Below are 20847 nucleotides of genomic sequence, written 5' to 3'. Positions count from 1 at the left end.
TTGTTGACATTGCTGCTATGAACATTGGGGTACATGTGCTCCTATGCATCAGTATTTCTATATCTCTTGGGTAAATCCCTAGCAGTGCTATTGCTGGGTTAAGGGAGTTCTATGGATCATTTTTTGAGGAACCTCCACACTGTTTTCCAGAGTGGCTGCACTCGTTTACATTCCCACCAACAGTGTAGGAGGGTGCCTGTCTCTCCACACCCTCACCATCATCTATAGTCCTTGATTTGTTCATTTTAGCCACTCTGACTGGCGTGAGATGGTACCTCAGTGTGGTTTTGATTTGTGTTTCCCTGATGATGAGTGATGTTGAGCATCATTTCATGTGCCTGTAGGCCATCTGGATGTCCTCTTTGGAGAAGTGTCTGTTCATGTCTTCTGGGCAGGCCTTAAGATAATGTTATCTGACCCAGTCATTTTTCAAGCTAAGGTGACCCATCCTGGTAGAGTGAGTGACACTTGCCCACTGTTATCTGTTAAGGTATTGGCAGCATTGGGCGCAGCGCCCAGCATTCCGAATTGCCACCACAGTGCTTCTCCCCCTATGTCACTCAGATAGTTTATGATCAGAGATTATGTCTATGAAAGAAATCCCAGACAACCAATAAGGTGAAAACATCAGGACAAACCCACAAAAATGAGTCCTTCATAAAGGATAAGAGGGAAATACACGAAATGGAATTGATTTTGTAAGCGAATTGTAAGAAAGATGTGCAAAAAAAGCACCGTGAACAGGGAACGGGAAAAACTAGAGGAGACAAAAAAGACAATACATGGGGAAAGTCCAAAAATGAGAGATAAAACTACAGTAAAAGAGATGCATGGGTGGCTCAGTCAATTAAGGGTTCAACTTTGGCTCAGGTCATGATCTCACAGTTTGTGGGTTTGAGCGCCCTCTTGGGCTCCGTGCTGACAGCTCGGAGCCTGGAGCCTGCTTGGGATTCTGTACCGCCTCTCTCTCTGTCCCTCCCCCACTCACACTCTCTCTCTCATTCTTTCTCAAAAATAAACATTAAAGGGGTGCCTGGGTGGCTCAGTCAGCTGAGCGACCTACTTCAGCTCAGGTCATGATCTTGTGGTTCATGGGTTTCGGCCCCACATCAGGTTCTATGCTGACAGCTTGCTCAGAGCCTGGAGCCTGCTTTGGATTCTGTGCCTCCTTCTCTTTCTGCCCCTATTCCGTTCATGCTCTCTCTCTCTCTGTCTCTCAATAATAAATACATGTAGAAAATGAATAAATAAATAAGTATTTAAAAATTAAAAATACAATAAAATAATTCAAGAACATGTGGGTAGATGTAGTATTTTTATGTCATTTTTATCAAAAGTATGTCTACCTAGAATTATTTCAATAATAAAATGACCATCATGAAATCTTATGAAAGTACATTTAGACTTCTTTAAATTTTTAAAAAATGTTTATTCATTTTTGAGAGAGTGAGACAGAGTGTGAGTAGGGGAGGGGCAGAGAGAGAGAGAGGGAGACCCAGAATCCAAAGCAGGTTCCAGCTCTGAGCTGTCAGTGCAGAGCCCGACACAGGGTTCAAACCCACGAACTGTGAGATCATGACGTGAGCCAAAGTAGGACGCTTCACCGACTGAGCCATCCAGGCACCTCTAGACTCCTTTAAAGGAAGGTACACCTAAAGTGGTAGCAATGTTAAGTTCTTAATCTTCTAAAATGTTGAAGGAAGAAGATACAGAAATCCAAAGATGTACTTTCCATATCATGAAACATTAAATGTAAAATCAAAGAAGCACAGGAAAAGCTAAGGCTAGGTATTTATTCAAATGGTTTTTTAAAAAATGTTTAATGTTTATTTATTTATTTTGAGAGAGAGAGAACAGGGAAGGGGCAGAAAGAGAGGGAGAGAGAGAATTCCAAGCAGGCTCCACATCCAGTGTGAAGCCCAATACAGGGCTGGTTCTCATGACCATGAGATCATGTCCTGAGCCAAAATCAAGAGTCTGACACTCACCATCCCCCCAAACCACCCAGGTGCTTCAGGCTTTATTTTTAATTTTAAAGACATGGCTGTGAATGAAAATACAATGGGGTGGAGAAGCACCAATATTTTGAACAGTCAATTGGCACTGCCTTAATTCAAAGAGAAGTAGAGATTATACGGTATTCAGAGTTGTTGGCATTTATCTCCTTATTTTTGCACTTCCTTCAGAGCCTGAGCCTAAATGTTACAATCATAATATTCGTTGGCAGCCTTTCTAGCCATTGAAAAGCATTAACCTTCATAGTTTATTTGATGAGCCCAATACCCTGGTTGTGTCTCCTGAGAGAGGAAGTACCCATTTTTAATCTATGTTTAACAAAGATAAACAGGCCATAATAACGAAGCAAATGTCATAGAAAAGTGAATTTTAAATGTGGCTAGTCAACTAAATGTATATATTTAGCAAATCAATATACTGGCTAAGGACACAGAATTTAAAAATCAGGCAGACATAGATCTGATCCCCAATTCAGCCATTCATTACTTATGTAACAACTCCTTCTTTCTCTTCTTTCCTTCTTCTCTACCTCTATTCCTCTCCTCCTTTTTTCCTCTCCTTCTTTCTTTTATTAAAAAAAAAATCTATGGAACATTTACTATGTACTGTGCCATAGACTAGTGGGCCAGGTATCTGACATTCCTGAGGGAGAACATGAGAAGTTTACAGGGAAGAAATTTGTAGTGTGTGACACAAGCCAAGATATAGGTACAGAATGAGCCGGACTTTCCCGGACAAATCTGGACAGACTGGAATAAATAATGGGAGACGAGTTTGGAAAACCATATTAAAGTCAGGTTGTGAAGGGCCCTGAATGCCGGGATAAGCAATTTTAAATTAACAGTGCCGATACTTGGTGAACAATTAGACATGGAGTGACTCAAGAGGAGGTCTAGTACTGAAAGCCAAAGGAGGAGACTATTTCAAAAGAATAGTTTACTACATATTTCAGAGAAGGCAAGAAAGAAATGGATTTAACTGTTAGAAGGACATGATGACCTTTAAAATAGCTTTGCTTGGGTGGTAGGGATAGAAGCCCATAGTGGGGATAAAAGAAGGGGATGAGGGTGAGGAAACGGAGTCTGTGGGGCAGAAGTTCCATGGGAGGGGTAAGCGGAATGGGAAGGAAATAGTATGGTAGAGATTCAGGAAGCAGTGCGGCCAAGGGCAATGCATTTTTCTTAAGATGAAGAGTTACTATCTACATGGAAAGTAAAACACCCGTGTGGAGAGATGGCAGATTCTAGGGTGCGGGAGCAGAAGAGAGTTCGCACTGATGGCTAAAGTGCACAGGGAAGGCCTGCAGAGCTGGGGCAGCGTCTCTTCCTCTGAGATTGAAGGCTATGACTTAACACTGAGTTTTTCTTTGTAGCGGGGAGAGAATCAAGGCAGCATTTATCTGTGTATGCCAGGTGAGCTCTTACTAGAAAGAAGAGTGATCAACAGGCCACAAAAAGACCAAGTGACTGGGGCTGTAGAAAGACACACATCAAAGAGTTTAGCCCATCAATGGATTCAGGAGCATCAAACCGTTTTCAGTCACACTCCAGAAACCTTTCTACTTCCTTCTGTGCTGTGTACTGTGGGGAAGTTTGCAGTGCAAACATTCAAAGACGTGTAGAGCATCCTTGATCTTCACCTCTCCTTCAGAAACAATGGGACTGGATTATAGACACTACAGGTCCAATGTGAAGATGATTATTTGCCCTCTAAGTCACCACAGAAAGAGAATGTTGAAGGTTAAAATGAATAGGTAGTTACATAGACATACACACATCCTAGAAGTTGATGGTTGTCAAAGAGGGTCACTCAATTCTGTGTGGAAATGTCTAGTCTACATTCGAAGTACCAACTCTGGAAACTTTACTGCCAAAGTGCTCCCAAATGTGTATAGAGTTTTCTTCTCCCTCCTAGGGTTCAATGGGGCTGGTAAGAAAGCTTCTGAGGATTGCAGGTCTGGTTGCATCTTTATTTGAGCTCCCAGTTGGGAAAGGGGGAGCAGAGGGGTCCCTTGGGTGCAGTGCCCTCCTCCATGACCACCGCAGGCTTGCACCCCAACAGTAGTAATTTCACACAAGGAAAGCCGAAGTTAGTATATCTGGCCAGACATCCTCAGTCTAGAGGATCCTGTGGGTTAAGGAGACCCTAGTGTGCAGTTGAAGAGCAGAGTAAGTGCGTTTGGCGGGAGAGGGCACAGTGCTGACTGGGCATCTTTGCTTTGGAGTCTTCCCTTTCGCATTGCCCTATCTGTGCCAACAGCTGAGAACCGAGGCTGCGGGCAGAGGCGGGGTGTGAGTCCACGAACACTGACTCGTTGGCCCTGTGGCTGCAAGGGGAGTCGGAGAGCCCTGGGCGCAAGCCAGGGATAGCCTGATCTCTGCTCCAGTCCACAAATCCTTAACGGATTTTCTTTCTTTCCCTTCACCCTTTTCTCTCCTTTGCTCTCTTTCTTTCTCTCTCCCTCTTTTTTTCCCTTTTCCCCCTCTTTTCCCCCTCCTTCCCTGTCCCCTTCCCTTCCTCTCCCCTCCCCCTCTCCCCTCCCCCTCCCCGTGTGTGAGCCTCTTCCTTTCCCCTCCTCCCCTTTTCCGCCTCTCTCTCCCACTCTCTCTCTCCTTCTCCTTCTCCCTCTCAGCTCGCCGGGCGACCCTGCTCCTGCCTCCCACATTAATGGCGGCATCTTCGGAGGATGATATAGACCGGCGGCCCATCAGAAGAGTCCGCTCCAAGAGCGACACGCCGTACCTCGCCGAAGCCAGGATCTCCTTCAACCTAGGGGCGGGTAAGGACGACCCTCTCGCGGCGCTCTCTCCCCGACCCGGCTTCCTCGCCTCCCTTCCCTCCTCGCCAGGCTCAGCCCCCTGCCCCTCCTGGAGTGTTCCCCCTCCCGGCGGTGTCCTCCCTTCTGCCCCCTTTTCCTCCCAAACTGGACGCTGGGCTCGCACACTCGCTCTTTGTGTCGCCGGTGTACGGAGGGGTGTGTGTGTGTGTGTGTGTGTGTGTGTGTGTGTGTGTGTGTGTGTTGCAGAGGTGGGGGAGGGGGGTGCGTGGAGCCCTACATCCGCCCAGGAGTCACACGCGGGCTTTCCCTTTCTATAACGAGAAGAAAGTGCTGTCAATGATAACAATGATCGTAGGAATAACCGAGAGCCTGATCCGGCTGTGAGTGCACTGGCTGTGGGCGGAGGGTCTGGCAAGGCTCTGCCGGGGAGGTTTGCTGGCAGGGCTATGACAGCCTGGAACTTGTTGGTGACATTCAGACTGGTGATTTTGCTGGGTTGGTGCCACTGCTGCGGTGTTGGAGGGGTGAGAGGGTGTGGGGTTGACAGCTAGGAACAGGATCTTATCTTTTCACCAGGCAGTTGGAGAGCAACCCTAAGGATGATAATAATAACAGTGTCTATTGGATACATGTTAGGTGATTTGGTTCTGTCACTGGTACTGGTGCTCAAAGTGGCCCAGGTGGAATTGAGTGAAAAGGGCAACTGAGGTAAAGGAGGATGGGAGGAGGGTAAAGAGAGAGGGAGGAAGGGGTCATGGGAGGGATAGGGAAAGGAAGAAAGAGGGGGAGGAAAAGAGGGAGGGAAGAAGAAAGGTAGGGCAAGAGAGAGGACTGAGGGTCCAGAGAGTCCAATTGCTTCAGTTGAGACCTCTCAGGGTTACTTGCCCAGTGTCTGCTGTCCTCACTACAGACTCATAGGCAGACATCACCCGCTGTTAGTAGTAGATGGCCACTATCAATGGGAAGAAGTTGATCACCAGTAACTTCATAGTGCTGCCTTTTCTGAATGACTCCTAAGCCTCTGCCCCAGCTTGTGTCTCTTCCTTTTAAATGTCCCTTCATGTTCTAGAAATTCCAGTGCAAAAAGAGTGAGGGCATTTTTCTGAAGACTATCCTTTGAAATAAGTTGAAAAGCCAGGTAATACCTTTTTCTTTAGGAAACTAACTCCTTGAAAATGGAACTGAATGAAAATATGTGTGTGCATGTGTTGGAGCAAAGAAAACCTTCACATGATGAATATTTTATATACTATTGAGAAGTTTGGACAAAAGAGAAACCTCTGACTAGAGAAACAGCATGTGTTGGCTAAGGAACTGTATCTTCATGACTAGAAGGATAACTGAAAGGACCAGAGTGGCCAAGTTGGTTGGAGTGTTATTTTCCTGTCTTGGTGATTTGGAGTTTTAATCATATATTTTCTTGTCACTGCTAAAATGTTTCCGCTGGTTTAGTGCTGAGGAAATGAGGAGTTTATTGGGGGAAGCTCTGGCAATTTTTGTGGCATGCTGTGTAGCCTATGGCCTCACTTTGGAACTTTTCATCCTTCATGTGCATGTTCCAGATTCAGGATCTGGTTGTGAGATGTCTTCAGAAGGATAGAGAAGAGTTTCTTTGATGACTTTGTTTTCTTACTCAGTGACATGGGAAATTGTACTACTGACCCCTTTGCTGGCAAACTCTGGTACATTCCCCTAGAGTCTTTGTTTTTAGCACAGGAGAAAAAGGGCTAGAGCAGCAGTTAGTAAAGGTTGTTTACCTTGTTTTACTTTTACAACAAAACAATAAAATAAAATACTAAAAGAGAGTTTCAAGTTTCAGCTACTACTGAATTAGGTTGAGCCATTTTGCCACCAGATTAAACCCAGTGGTTTGTAATCTTTTATTCTGGTTAAATTCCTCTGGAGGCCAACTAAAAGATTGGACTTTTCAGACAAGACTAGTCTGTCTTTTATCTGGAAACAAACAAGTCAAACAAGGTCCCAGTCTTTTCTATATGCTCCTTAGACTCTCCCTAAAAGCAAAATCAAGAAGGACACCAGCAGGAAAGAGAAATTCCATCCAGAGGATGTTGGTAAAGAAGGGAGGGCAGCGCAGTGGACTGCGTTCTGCGGGTAGGGGAGCTGTCCTCCCTCAGTGGTGCTGACACGAAGGACTTTGTGACAGGGAGGTGACTATAAGCAAGACTGCGGAGGGAAGGGTACCTAGTCCCTCCCAGTGATGGAAACCCCGGGAAAACGCAGGAGACCTAGTCACCAAAAACTTTTCTATCTCTGACCACCCACATTTGGCGCCTGTTTACTACGCCTCACGCCTACCGCTCCACTGCTCAAATCAGGCAGCTCTGCTCTAATATTGCGCAGGCTGCTCACTCCTGGTGCTTTGTTTATTTTCCAGCTGGTTTCTGGTTGCTTTCCTGACTTAGTAAGATCTACCCGCAGATGTGCCTTTCCCCCGCGTTTAAAAGTAATTGTAACCCCTGGTTTAAAAAGCAAACAGCCTTGTTTATCTCCTTGAGCAGCAAGTTGTAATTAAACTATTAGTGTCGTTATCAGCATTGCTGAACAGAGGAGCCTGCACACTTTGAATAAATTACATACTTTGGGCATAGAGAGAACTTTGTCTCCTAACAACAGTTTATAAACAATTAAGTAAGGAAGCTTTCGTTTGTCCTTTATCCCCACTCTTCTTCTACCTCCCCCCCCAACCCCAGTCTCTTAGTGTTTATTCTTTCCAGAAAAATTCTTTGTTGGTTTAAATTATTTATGTTTAATATTTGCTTTCTCATACCCACTCATTATATATAAGTACATGTTGAATATTTTAGAGGTTTAGTAATGCTTCATGGAATAAATATACATATGCTCATTTTATTTAGATCTCACAAATTCATTTTGGGTACCATCTCCCTCAAACTAATCTGTATAGTTGCCAAATAAAGTGGAATGGGCATTTTGAATACTAATTAAATACTTAAGCATCCTTTCAACTACATCCTGTCCCTAAGGGCACTTAGTAATATCATTTCAGAAATAACTCCACAGCTTGAGTGAAGGATATACCTATAGTCCCAAGTCAGTCAAAGAATAGCACCAAAATGTGGGTCTTTCATCACTTTATGAAGATGCAAATTCCAAGTTTCAGCATAAACTGACAGAGTATAGAATAGGGATTTTCTTAACCATGACTTCCATTCTTCTAAAAGAGCCCCTTTTGTAGGTTTTTACCTTCTATTAGCACTTAGTATATTATGCTAACATTAATAATGATTATTTGCTGAAGATAGTATAAATGCTAGAGAAAATTAAGTCAATGTATTTGCTGAAACTTACTCAGACACATCAGACCTCATTTAAAACATTGAAAGAGGTTTTTTTTTTTCCCTGAGAAATTAAAATGTGTTATAAGGACATTGTGTAACAGAAGAATATGTTCACACTATTAGTAGCAAGTGTTTCTAATTGTGTTCTCACTTAGTAATGAACATCATTGACATTTAGCTTGTGAGAACTTACCCTGCCTTATGAGGTCATTCATTCACTGCATTGAAGTGAATGCACTGAAGAGTTGCAGCTTGTCTGATGGACATTTTCCTGTAGGCTAGTGTGTTTTATTTATCTTTATATTGACAGTTAGAAGAGTATTTGATACCTAGAAGGTGCTGAAACTGGAAGGTTCTCTGCAATTACACACTGAGATAAATGGAAATGTTATGGTAAATAAAAAAGTGATAAGTGCATCTAAAATTTCTAAAGGCATGTCAAAAGATGGAAAGCTAGTCACTCTGATGATTTAGGATTGTTTAAACCCCACTGCCAATATTGGGTCACTATTGAGAAGAGTATGTATTTCTCTAATCATAAAGAAATTTAACCTTTGTTTACATTTCAGAATTGCTTTTGTGTGGAATAGGTTTTAAATTAATAGCATAGTCAACTTCAGAATACCTCTCATCCTTGGGACTTCAAGATTAGTTTTAGATTCTGATATAAGCCATGGATGGCTATTTCTGACTTCTGTTTGTCTTCCTCACTCAGGCACAGAGGATAATGGCTGTCAAAATTGGCTTGTTCTGGCTACCTGTGAGAATGGGTGGGTCAGCCATATTAAGATATAAACTTGGTCTCAGAAAATCTCTTTCCTATCTTTCTTGAGTACGAAGATCTTTGTTTTTTGAACCATTTTTTTAAATTTTTTAAATGTTTTTTTTATTTTTGAGAGACAGAGAAAGACAGTGCAAGCAGGGGAGGGTCAGAGAGAGGAGTACAGAGTTCGAAGCAGGCTCCAGGCTCTGAGCTAGCTGTCAAGCACAGAGCCTGATGCAGGGCTCGAACCCCTGAACTGTGAGATCAGGACCTGAACTGAAGCCAGACTCTTAACCCAGGTGCCCCGAGGAGGATGAAGATCTTTATCTCTTAGTTAAAATTTGAAAACCTCTGATACTGAGAAGTGACAGCCCAGAATGTGATATCATCACTTAGCAATGAGAACTGTCCCTAGGCAAAATTGGGAATATTTTCATACTCAACCAATGTGAAGGACTTGGGAAGCATCTTCCTTCACTCTTTCACTGAAGAATGTCAATGTCTCCCTCACAATATTTTTTTTTGTTACTGATTTCAAATTGAAGGCAGATCATATGGCTTTTATTTTGTAAGCCCAATATCTCCTTGAAAGTATTGCTTCTCACATTCAGTAGCCACCATCCAACTGGATGGCCATGTAGTTGACTAGAAGCCTCTATTATGGGGTTCTGTAGGGTCTGCCCCTCTTCTTAGCTGTTCTTAAGGCTAACCAACCTGGTAATCTCATTATGTAGTACCTTCAGATGATACTGATGAAGACCACTCCAGATAATATAAATAATATAAACAAACTAAAGGAAAGCAAATAATTAACAATATGAAGAAATAGGAAGCCCTTTGCTGTTAATATTTAACTTGGCTGCTTACAATGTTATTGCTTCAACAGCAATCCATACGTTTATGAAACAACTTGAACACAAAATCTGTGTTACATGGTTAAATTTCCTTGGGATCACTGGTCTGGGCATTATTAAAATATTTTTGACATCTAAGTATTACATTTACTATTATCTTATCACTAAATGATATGTTACTTGTTTAGTTTGTAATATATATGTACATATACATATACATACACATACATACATATACAGAGAGAGAGAGAGAGAGAGAGAAGATCATGAAAGTGTGTTTTATATGAAAAATATGAATCAAGAGTCAGAAAAACTTGATTTTAATGCATCTCTGCCATGGACAAGTCATTTAATTTTTCTAGGCTTGATTCACTGAGTCCTTAGATGAGGGATTTAGATTTTAAAATCTATGAAGTCTTAGGGGGCCTGGGTGGCTCAGTCAGTTAAGTGTCCAACTCTTGATCTCAGCTGTCAGCACAGAGCCTGTTTCAGGGCTTGAACTCACTAATTGTGAGATCATGACCTGAGCTAAAGTCAGACATTTAACTGACTAGGTGTGCCTACACGTATTTTAATACAAAGCAAAATTATTTTAATATTACACATGAAATTATTCCTTGATGTGTGCAACTTCAATTCATGATCATTTATTGTACAAGCAAGAGTTAAAACACAAGTGGAAACAGAAGATAATATGTAGGGCTATTTTTCTCCTTGACTTGATAAGGTGAAAAAGGAGACATACATTATAGTCAGTGTATTATGTCATAAAAACAAAAGAGGCCCTGAAAGAACTATTAATAGATATAACGTGTCCCTCATTGTGTGGTACAAGAAGAATTCTAGCATTTTCCCCCTTTGTTTCATCCCCGTCCCTACCCTATTTGGTAGGTAGTAGAGTGGGTGTGATTTCAGGAGGGAAAAAAGTGGGTCATGTTGACATCTTAATTACTTTAATTTACAAGTCTTTTATATAATGTAGGATAGTTAAATGAAAGACAAAATCAATTTTATGGCCTTATTGAATGATGATGGACTGGCATGACTTTCAACACAGGCTATCGAAAGACAACAGAAAAAAATCGCACTACTAGTTATTTAACATTTATAAAAGCAAGTGTTGTATAAAAGCTTGTGGTTTTCCTGTTGATCTTTTCTGCCTCATTTGTATACCCTAAACTAACAACTCAAGAGCAGAATCTTTGAACAGTAAATAGTTGAGCTGTAATTGTAGTCATGAGAATTCAATGTATTTCTTGGTTTTGAAGCCGTACTGAACTTTATGAATGTGATTGTTTGCCATTTATAGACACAGAGAGCCCATTATTTCTGGATCTCTACCAAACAAATGGCAAGTTGGTTTAATACTCAATCATGGTTTAATCAAGAATATAGAAAGAGCTTTGTTATGCTTGATTTTCCCTGTTCCATCTGGGCCCTGTGTTTTGGGAGAGGGGAGGTAGAAGAAGGTAGGAGGAAATAATAAAATTTATTCATTCAACAAATGTTAATTGAGAAGTTAAATATTTATTAGGCCATGTTTTAGACACTTGGGAAATATTAGTAATCAAAATAAACTCAGTTGGTTCAGTTGGTTAAGCATTTGACTCTGAATCTCAGCTCAGGTCTTTGTCTCAGGGTTTTGAGTTCAAGCCCTGCACTGGGCTCCATGCCCAGTGTGGAGCTTTCTTAAAAAAAAAAAAAAAAAAAAAAAAAAAAAAAAGCACAAACAAAGAACCATCTAACCCTCATGAATTTTAACTCCTTAAAGTGGGTTATAGACAATAAACAATATAATTATATACACTGTGTAGTATTTTATAAGTTAAGACAAAAATCAATAAAGCAAGCTATGCTTACAAGGCATGTAGAGGCATAGAAAGGGGTGGACTGCAGGATAGGCAACATTGAGAAGAGGGAATGTGAACAAAATTCTCCAAAGTAGGTGAGAGAATGCGCAATGCCAATATGGGTGGAGGGCAGACCAGGAGAGAGCTCAGGGAAAGCGAATGTAAAGACCCTTTAACTGGAGTTTCTGGTATGTTCAAGACCTGGAGAGGAGCCCAATGTGGCTGGAAAAGATATTTGTAAGGAAACAGGGACCAGATTATACAGGATCTGGGGCGCTACTGCAGCCTTGACTCTCGAAGTGGAGTGTAGGACAATGCAGGGATTTAAACAAAAGACAAACAATGATCTGAGACAGATTTTAAAAGGATCACTGGGACTGCTGTGCCATGAGCAGACTAGAGTGGGACAATGAGGAATGAGGGAAACTGATCTGGAAGCTTTAGGTAACCCAGAGAAATGGCGGTGGCTAAGCTGTGAGGCAGAGAAGCAGCAGTGAGAAGAGGTCAGTTCCTTCTGTATGTATTTGAAGGGATAGCCAATAAGCTTTCTTGATGGATTCATTGTGGGCTGTAAGAGAAGGAAAGGAACATGGAGTCCTTCAAAGGTTTTGGCCTGAGCAGCCATGAGGATAAAAGGAGCTCTTGGGGATGTGGTGGGAATGGTCAGAAGTTCAAATGCAGATGTGTCAAGTGTGAGATGCCTACTAGACATCCCAATGGAGGTATCAAATGAGCAATTAGACAAGCCTAAGGTTAAAATGAGGTCTGGCTCAGAAATAAATATTTAAGGGACACCTGGGTGGCTCAGTTAGTTGAGTGTCCAACTTCAGCTCAGGTCATGATCTCACAGTTCATGAGTTCGAGCCCCACATCAGGCTTGCTGCTCTCAGTGTGGAGCCTGCTTCAGATCTTCTGCCCTCCTCCCATCCCTTTCCTGTTCACGCTCTTTCTTTCAAAAATAAAACATTAAAAATTTTTTAATATATTTAAGCTGTCAGCATATCTGTGTGTTTACTAACATCTACTGTGCTGAGGGTTTTATAAACACTTGTTTATTTTTTTCTTATAATGACCTTATGAGATTGGTATGATTATTACTATCCTTATTTCATCCATGTGGAAACTAAGTCACAAAGTGGTTAAATAACTTAGCAATGGTAATGGAGATAATAAGGGGAATAAAATGAAGAATTGGAATTTGGATCATCTTTTATGACTTCAGACCCATATTCTTAATGGCCACGATTTCTTACAAGAGAGCAAACTGATATGGTCAACTTGGCTAGAAAGTCATATTTTAAGGTTATCATGGCTAAGGGAAATAGAATTAGGAATGCATCCTAGCTCAGTATTAAATATATTATATATATATGTAATATATATTATATATATTAGTCTAGGACTCATTAAGAAATGCACTTTAACCTCACACACACATGGATATTTATGATTGGAATAAGATATTCTTTAAAATGCCCTTAATATGTGCAAATGTACTCTGATGTTTTCTATATTATCCTATTCCATTCCTTCCCATACATTCCATTTGAACATAGTCTAGTTATAAAAATTCTAGTCATGACCCATTTAAATGATTTTACAACCCATAGTTTAAAAGACATTACTTAGGGGCGCCTGCATGGCTCAGTGGGTTAAGTGTCTGACTTCGGCTCAGGTCATGATCTCGAAGTTTGTGAGTTTGGGCCCCGCGTCAGGCTCTGTGCTGACAGCTCAGAGCCTGGAGCCTCAGATTCTGTGTCTCCCCCTCTCTCTGCTCCTTCCTCACATATGCTCTGTCTCTGCCTCTCAAGGATAAATAAACATTAAGAATTTTTTTTAATTACTTAAATCAGGGCACCTGGATGGCTCAGTCATTTAAGCATCCAACTCTTGGTTTTGGCTCAGGTCATAATCTTGTAGTTTGTGAGTTTGAGCCCCACATTGGGTTCTATGCTGACAGTGCAGAACCTGCTTGAGCTTCTCTCTCTCCTGTTCTCTCTGCCCCTCCCCAGCTCACAAGCATGTACTCTCTCTTTCTCAAAATAAATAAAAGCTTTAAAAAACAAATTAAAAAATAAAAATATTACTTAACTAATAGTTTTCTAGATGCTATTTCTGAACACAGAAAAAGAATTTGCAAGGAAATCCGCATCTTTTTTGATTCCCCAAAGAATGTGATAGATTCAGTCTCCTAACCAGACATGAATCACAGTGAAAGACAAAACTCCAGAGTAAAGACCAACTTAGCTCTTGCGCACAGTAGGCACAAAGCCCAGGCTCACAATACCTTTTGAAGCTCACAAAAAATGTTTTAATTTCTTTTAAGGTCAGAAGAAAAAATGAATATAATCCAGCCTGGTTTATATTTGTCTCTATGCCAACATAATAATAAAAATATAGTTTTTAATATTTTTTGTGGTGAAAGGGGTTTTCGAAGGCAGAAGTGACTGGAACCCACAGAAGTCATAATGGAGGCTTGCAGAGTGGGAAGAGGAGCCGTGAGAAAGCATCCTCTCTTTTCCAGGGTAGTAATAGTGGTTATGTGAGAATATCTGGAACTAGACTTCCTGGGTTTGAATCCTCACTCTGTCATTTAGTAGCAGGGTGACCTTGGGCAAGACACTGAACCTCTTTAGTTTCTCACCTATAAAATGAAATTAATAACGGTGACCACCTTGGAGGGCTGTTGTTGTTGTTGTTGTTGTTGTTGTTTTGAAGAGTAGATAATTTTATTAAATGTGAAAAACTCAGGGGTTCCTGGGTGGTTCAGTTGGTTAAACATCTGACTCTTGATTTCAGCTCAGGTCATGATCTCACTGTCACGGGATCAAAGCCCTGTGTGGAGCTTTGCTTAAGATTCCCTTTCTCTCTCTCTCACTCTACCCGTCTCTCCCAACTCATGCTCTCTCTCTCAAAAAAAAAAAAAAAAGACAGGAAGAAAGAAAAAGAAAAAAGAAAATGTGAAAAACTTAGAATAATACTTGGCATATAGTGAGTATTCATTACACAAAATGGACAGAAAGCTCTATTACATTTCTGTGTATTGCCTCATCTTTGTCCTATTCTTCCAAGATATTACCAAAAAGAAAAAAAGGAAATAATGAAAAGAAAAAAGGAAAAAAGGAAGTTGTCTTTCTAATTACCACATCTTATAAGACAAATGAGCTATAAATTCAGAAACTTTCAGACAAGGAACAAATTTTCATAGCTAATTTACCTCTATTCAGTCCTTGTTTAGAATACCCCATATATATGCCTTGAAATATCTTTTGCAAATAGCATTTAGAAATATCATTTTGGGAATGGCCAAATGGAGGACTAGCTACAGGATATCCCAGTGATCCACTGAACATGGAGGAGGTGTTTTTGTGAGAAGGGGGGAAAAGGGCAGGGAAAGGGATATAGGAAGAAGAAAGGAGGAAGGCAAAGAGGAAGTGAGAAAAGAGAGAGAACACAGCTTGTCAGTTTGAGAAGTCATCCACATAAGTAAAAATCAAAAATCACAGAATCTTAGCTTTTAAGAGTCAGGAAGAACATCTTCTCTTTTCCGAAACTTGGGCATAAGTGTTCTATGATGGGTTTGGAGCCTTGCTAATTCCCAAATCTGACTCTGCTACTTAGGAGCTGAATCATCTCTGAATCTTTGAAACCTGGAATGTGGGGATAACACACCGTCTGTCTAATTCCTGTTGTTACTGTAAGGACCAAATGGGAAAATGCCTTGCCAATAGCCAAGGGCTAGATACAAAGGCAAGAACCAGATGTGGTCTGGATGAATGGGACAGCTTTAGAGTTCTCGCTCTGGCACAAACAAGGCACAGGAATGAAAATGTGAAAAATAGACTAATCCCACTGAAAATGTTGCCTTTGCCATAGGCAAAAATTCAGCACAGCCAAATAGTCCAGAAAGACTGACTACAGCATCTATTGATTTACATTCATGCCTCCACTCTCATCATGGTACAAGGTCCCTTTAGATATTATTATCCATCCATAAGAGAAAAGTGCTCAGATTTTTACAAACGTTTGTTATTTTGAAGCTAAGAGTAACTGTACTGCCCTCCGGAACCACTGGCCTCACAAGGCATTTGTCCAACTTGACCTTAGGCACACACTCAGCCCAAAGAACCAGATGCATCCCTCTTTTACAGTCTCCCCTTCCATTTTCTTCATAGTCTCCTCCCTTCCCTGATGGAATGCCCTAATTATTTGTTTTGACCTTAAACAACACACCAAAGCTTTTGAGGCAACGATTTTCATTTCTGAGAGGAAGAGGCTTGAAAGTCCCCTGCGTATCTGGGGAAGTCTAGGGCTGATCATTACCTCCCACTGAAACCACAAAATCACACATTTTGCACAGCTGCGGAGCCAGCTGCCCTGAGCTCACTCCAGATCGCCCACCATGCTGCCTTCCAGCAGCATCTTTGGTGTATCTGGTCGGGATGCTGGCTTGTAATCAGCTAAGAAGCAGCTATTTCAGTAAGGAAAGTGACGCTCACCAACAGTTTGGGCATGGGACTCAGAGTCACCTTCCATATAATGCAGCTTCTCAGTTCTGGAAACAATTTCTCCATGTTCAGTAGGTTCAACTGAAATAGAGCAGGCAGAAACCAAGTTAGGAGTGGCAGGGCTCTTACTTTTATCTTTATGTTTTGTCTGTCTCCCAGTTTGGAGGAGGTTTCATTCATATAAAAGCAAAGCTTTTCAATGGATGTCTGAGTCTGGAGCTCTAATGGGTAATGCAGACCACGCCAAAGTGTGGCTAATCACAGAATACCCATTATATATAATTTATGATACTACATAATTTTCAGGAGTGTATTTTAGTGCATTTTGACACAAAAAGATATTCGGTTAATAGGCTTTAAGCCAGTTAGATACTTGAGACATTATTATAATTTTGTCAAACTTCAAAATGACTAAGTCTTTTTTCAAGTTGTAAAAGCCCTGAGGTAGTTTTCCTTTATCTTCTCCTGGAAGGAGTTCATTTTAAATATGCAGAAATAAATCATTATTGTGGTTTCTGATGTTTTAGCCAAAGATGTTTCCTACCTTCTGTGTCACTGACTCCTCGCCACAAAGAGTCTCCCCATTTTATGAAGCAACCAGACAGCAGTCAGTGCTCCCTTGGTGGGCCATTTAGTTGATTTAAAACTTCTTTTTTGTTTTTCCAAGTCTATTCATATATTTGCACCCGTAGTACAGGTAATAATTCTCTCTGGCATCCTAAAAACATTTGTATTTCCCGGGGTGCCTTGGGTGGCTCAGCGTCTGACTTCAGCTCAGGTCATGATCTCGCAGCTCATGAGTTTGAGCCCCACTTCAGGCTCTGTGCTGACAGCTCAGAGCCTAGAGCCTGCTTCATATTCTGTGTGTGTGTCTCTCTCTCTGCCCCTCCTATGCTCGTATTCTGCCTCTCGCTCTACAATAAATACACATTTAAAAAAAATTTTAATGAGAACATTTGTATTTCCAGGAAGAAAAGATTTGCCCATATTTTTCTTGTCCGCCAAGATCGAGTCAGGCCATGTCATCATTTGTCTGATAAAATAGCAACCATAGAAATGGAAGCATGTGTTGAGTCTAAGACCAACTAGAACCATCCATAAAAATAATACCGGGTCAACCCAAAAGTAAGCTCAAATCAGCCTTAAACTCACTTTATTGGCCTCTCTGTTACAGCTCATATAATATGATCTGTATGAACAATTTCTGCTGTAAAGTTACCTCATAAAGACATAAATCATCTAGAGTCCTTTCATAAACCCAATTATAGGGGCAATTCAGGAGAGTTACAGCTACTATGGTCTGCATTCTATCTCCTCCCTGGTTCCACTTATTAAGGACACTGAAGTGGAAATATTGAGGTAGAAATGAAACAATGACTGAATTTAACCAACACAGAAAAGGCTGGTATAATCACTCAATCAGGCATTGCATCAGCTCTTTTATGGACACGTTGCCAGCTTCATTTATTAGAGGTGATTTGTCCAGAGAAAGCTATTAGTGGGCTCTTTGTACACAAATAAGAATACATGTTCAATATCTCGCTGACTTATGTGTAGGTCTTATTCAAAATTATTAGCACTATTTCATTCAAATTCAGTCATCATAGTACTTAGACAACTAAGATCTTGGTGGCAAGTGGCAGAGAGGAATAAAGAGTAGTAATTAATAAAACACAATCATTGATTTAAAAAATATATTACTGAGGCAAAGGAAAAAGTCCAATTGTGAAAGATAAAATTCCTTTTCATGTTATAACACAGTTCAGACGAGGAGACATTCGTGTTAACTTTTTTTAAGTTTATTTGTTTAATTTGAGAGCGAGAGGGAAGCACGAGCAGGGCAGGGGCAGAAAGAGAGGGAGAGAGAGAGAATCCCACACATAGGGTTCGAACCCATGAACGGTGAGATCATGACCTGAGTCGAAACTAAGAATCAGAAGCTTAACCGACTAAGCCACCCAGACACCTTTCATATTAAATTTTTCCCCCACCGAACTGAAATGGTTTTGAAAGGAAATCACATAGGTCATAATAAAAAAGCATAAAAGGGACTAAATAGAGAAGTGGATGTTTATCAAATGAAAGCTTTTCTGCAGCCAGTATTCAGCATTCAGAACTGGAGAAAGATGGGAAGCATCTTATGGCTACTTGTACATTGATTCAAGTATGTAGCACATTCACCACAACAACATACACTCAACAACACTGGTGTATATTAAAGCGATGTAATGTTCTTTCCAGGTTGCTGGTTCTGAGGACTTTATTCTCTGTCAATCTCTGTAAACCTCAAATATGATCCAATAACCACAATGAATCTTGAGCGCATTTTAGTGTCTTTTCTAAATTATAACTGGTTTTATCTCTCTTGCTCTTGCTCTTTGGTGACCCTAAGAAAATGAATTGTGTTATTTATGTGGGTTCATAAAAATATAAATTTCTTCCATAAGCCCTCAATTTCCATAAGTCTGTTGCTGCGGCTCAATTATTTTCCTCCCCTGAGAGAGAGAACACTTTCGGGTCTTAGGGCCACCTAATCCTAATTTCTCCTGCTACATTCCTGGCTCTGCCTAGCATCAGGACAAAATGCCTTACTGTTGGTGAAACTGTAAAGATTGTAGAGCTGGAAATAGATCAAGGAAGCAGGGGAGCAAGGAAAAGATAGAGCTCTGGCCTTCCCAGGGGCAAATTGCCAGGAGCACCCACTAATTTGTAATATGTTTTCATACACAGAAGGAGGAAAATGCTGTGGGATTATTGAGTCACATGGGACTTTGGTTAGATACAGGTGTAGTGCAGCTCTCCTGACTGCTCTTGACGTTTGGGGTGGAGAGGGAGAAGCACAGATGTCTCAGACAGACCTGGGTCTGAATCCTGACTCTGTTGGGCAAGTCAATGATCTTTATATTCTCGGTTTGCTTACATATAGGATGGGCAGATTCATTTCCCAGAGTCATGGATGACTTGAAGGGGGGGGGGTATGAAGCAAAGTACCTGGCATAGTAGGTGCTCAATAAACACCTTTCAAACCATTCAAGCAAGATGCATGGTCAGCTTAGTTTATTAACATGAAATCTTGATGTTCTGATACAGCAACAATGATTAGATTAGCCAAAGTCCCCTCATAAAACCTGGACAAAATATTCAGACAAACACGGATGACTTGTTTATTGTGACTTATTTCATTAAATATCCATATAACAAATATTCATCAAAGGCCTGTTACATGCTTGCATGAATTAAACAGTTTCTTCAACAAACAAATCCACATAGGAATATCAACGTCCACCAGATGCCAAGCTTTTTTTGAGGGAAGAAATTATGTCTGCCTTACTTACCCCTGAATCCTCAGTCTCGAGCACAGAGCATGGCCCATAACAGGTGCTCAAAAAGTACTTGCAATAAAAAAAAAATGTTATCAGGGCAATGGCCACTTTGCTCTTAGTCTGGCTTTATACAAATCTCATTGGATTTCTTCTCCAGTTTTTAAAAAAAATTTTTCAAACATTTATTTATTTTTGAGAGATGGAGAGAGACAGTGTAATCAGGAGAGGGGCAGAGAGAGAGAAGGAGACACAGAATCGGAAGCAGGCTCTAGGCTCTGAGCTGTCAGCACAGAGCCCAATGTGGGGCTGGAACCCATGAACCATGAGATCATGACCTGAGCTGAAGTCGGATGTTTAACCAACTGAGCCACCCAGACGCCCCTTCAGTTTTTTTAAAAAGGACTTCATTTTTTTATTTTATTTTTTTGCACTTTTGTGTTTTTACTGAGATGTAATGGATGTACAGCATTGAGTAAGTGTATGGTCTAGACATATTGGTAAAAGGGCTTTATTTTTTAAGAGCAGTTTTAGGTTAATAGCAGAATGGAGAGGAAGGTACAGAGATTCCCCCCAGACCTCCTGCCCCCACACATGCACAGCCCCCCCCATGACCAACATCTCCCACCAGAGTGGGATATTTGCTACAACTGATGGACTTACACTGACATGTCACTGTCACCTCAAGTCCATAGTTGACCTTAGGGTTCATTCTCAGTCATAGTTGACCCACTTTCTGTGGGTTAGTCACATGTATACTGGCATGCATCCATCATTATAGCAACATACAGAGTATTTTCACTGCCCTAAAGATCCTCTGTGATCTTCTTATTCATCTCTCTCTGCACCCCCAAACCCTTTCAATCACTGATTTTTCTGCCATCCTTATTATTTTACCTTTTCCTAAATATCATTTCATATGCATTTAAGGTGGTGTGCATGTAAGGGCTTTCCCTGTCTTTTCATGGCCTGATAGTTCATTCTTTTTATTTATTTTTTATTTTTTTAACTGGTTATTGATTTTTCACACACACACACACACACACACACACACACACACACACACACACACGTGAGCTGGGGTGGGTCAGAGAGAGAGAAAGACACAGAATCCAAAGTAGGCTCTGAACTGTCAGCACAAAGCCAGATGCAGGACTGAATCTCACAAGCTGAGAGATCATGACTTGAGACAAAGTCAGATGCTTAACCAACTGAGCCACCCAGGTGCCCAGGTTCATTTCTTTTTAGTGTTGAATAGCATTCCACTGTCTGGATGTTACCACAGTTTATTTATCTATTCACCTACTGAAGGACATCTTGAATGCTTCCCAGTTTGGGCAATTATGATTAAAGCTGCTATAAACATCCATGTGCAGGTTTTTGTGTGGACATAAGTTTTCAACTCCTTTGGATAAATACCAAGGAATGAGATTGCTG

General features: G+C 41.0%; 1 protein-coding gene across 2 annotated transcripts in view; it reads left to right on the top strand.

The window, feature by feature from the left end:
- PHACTR1 (phosphatase and actin regulator 1) overlaps positions 1-20847 on the top strand; it is a 575867-nt gene that overhangs the window by 34996 nt on the left and 520024 nt on the right. For both annotated transcript variants that reach the window (XM_029945399.1, XM_029945400.1), the window contains one exon: positions 4649-4795. In XM_029945399.1, coding sequence (XP_029801259.1) covers positions 4649-4795 — 147 coding nt within the window. The remainder of the gene's footprint in view (positions 1-4648; positions 4796-20847) is intronic.

This window comes from Suricata suricatta, chromosome 7 (genome assembly GCF_006229205.1).
Source record: "Suricata suricatta isolate VVHF042 chromosome 7, meerkat_22Aug2017_6uvM2_HiC, whole genome shotgun sequence".
Taxonomy (NCBI): domain Eukaryota; kingdom Metazoa; phylum Chordata; class Mammalia; order Carnivora; family Herpestidae; genus Suricata; species Suricata suricatta.
Note: the sequence above shows the minus strand (reverse complement) of the source record. Positions and strands in the feature narration are given on the sequence as shown.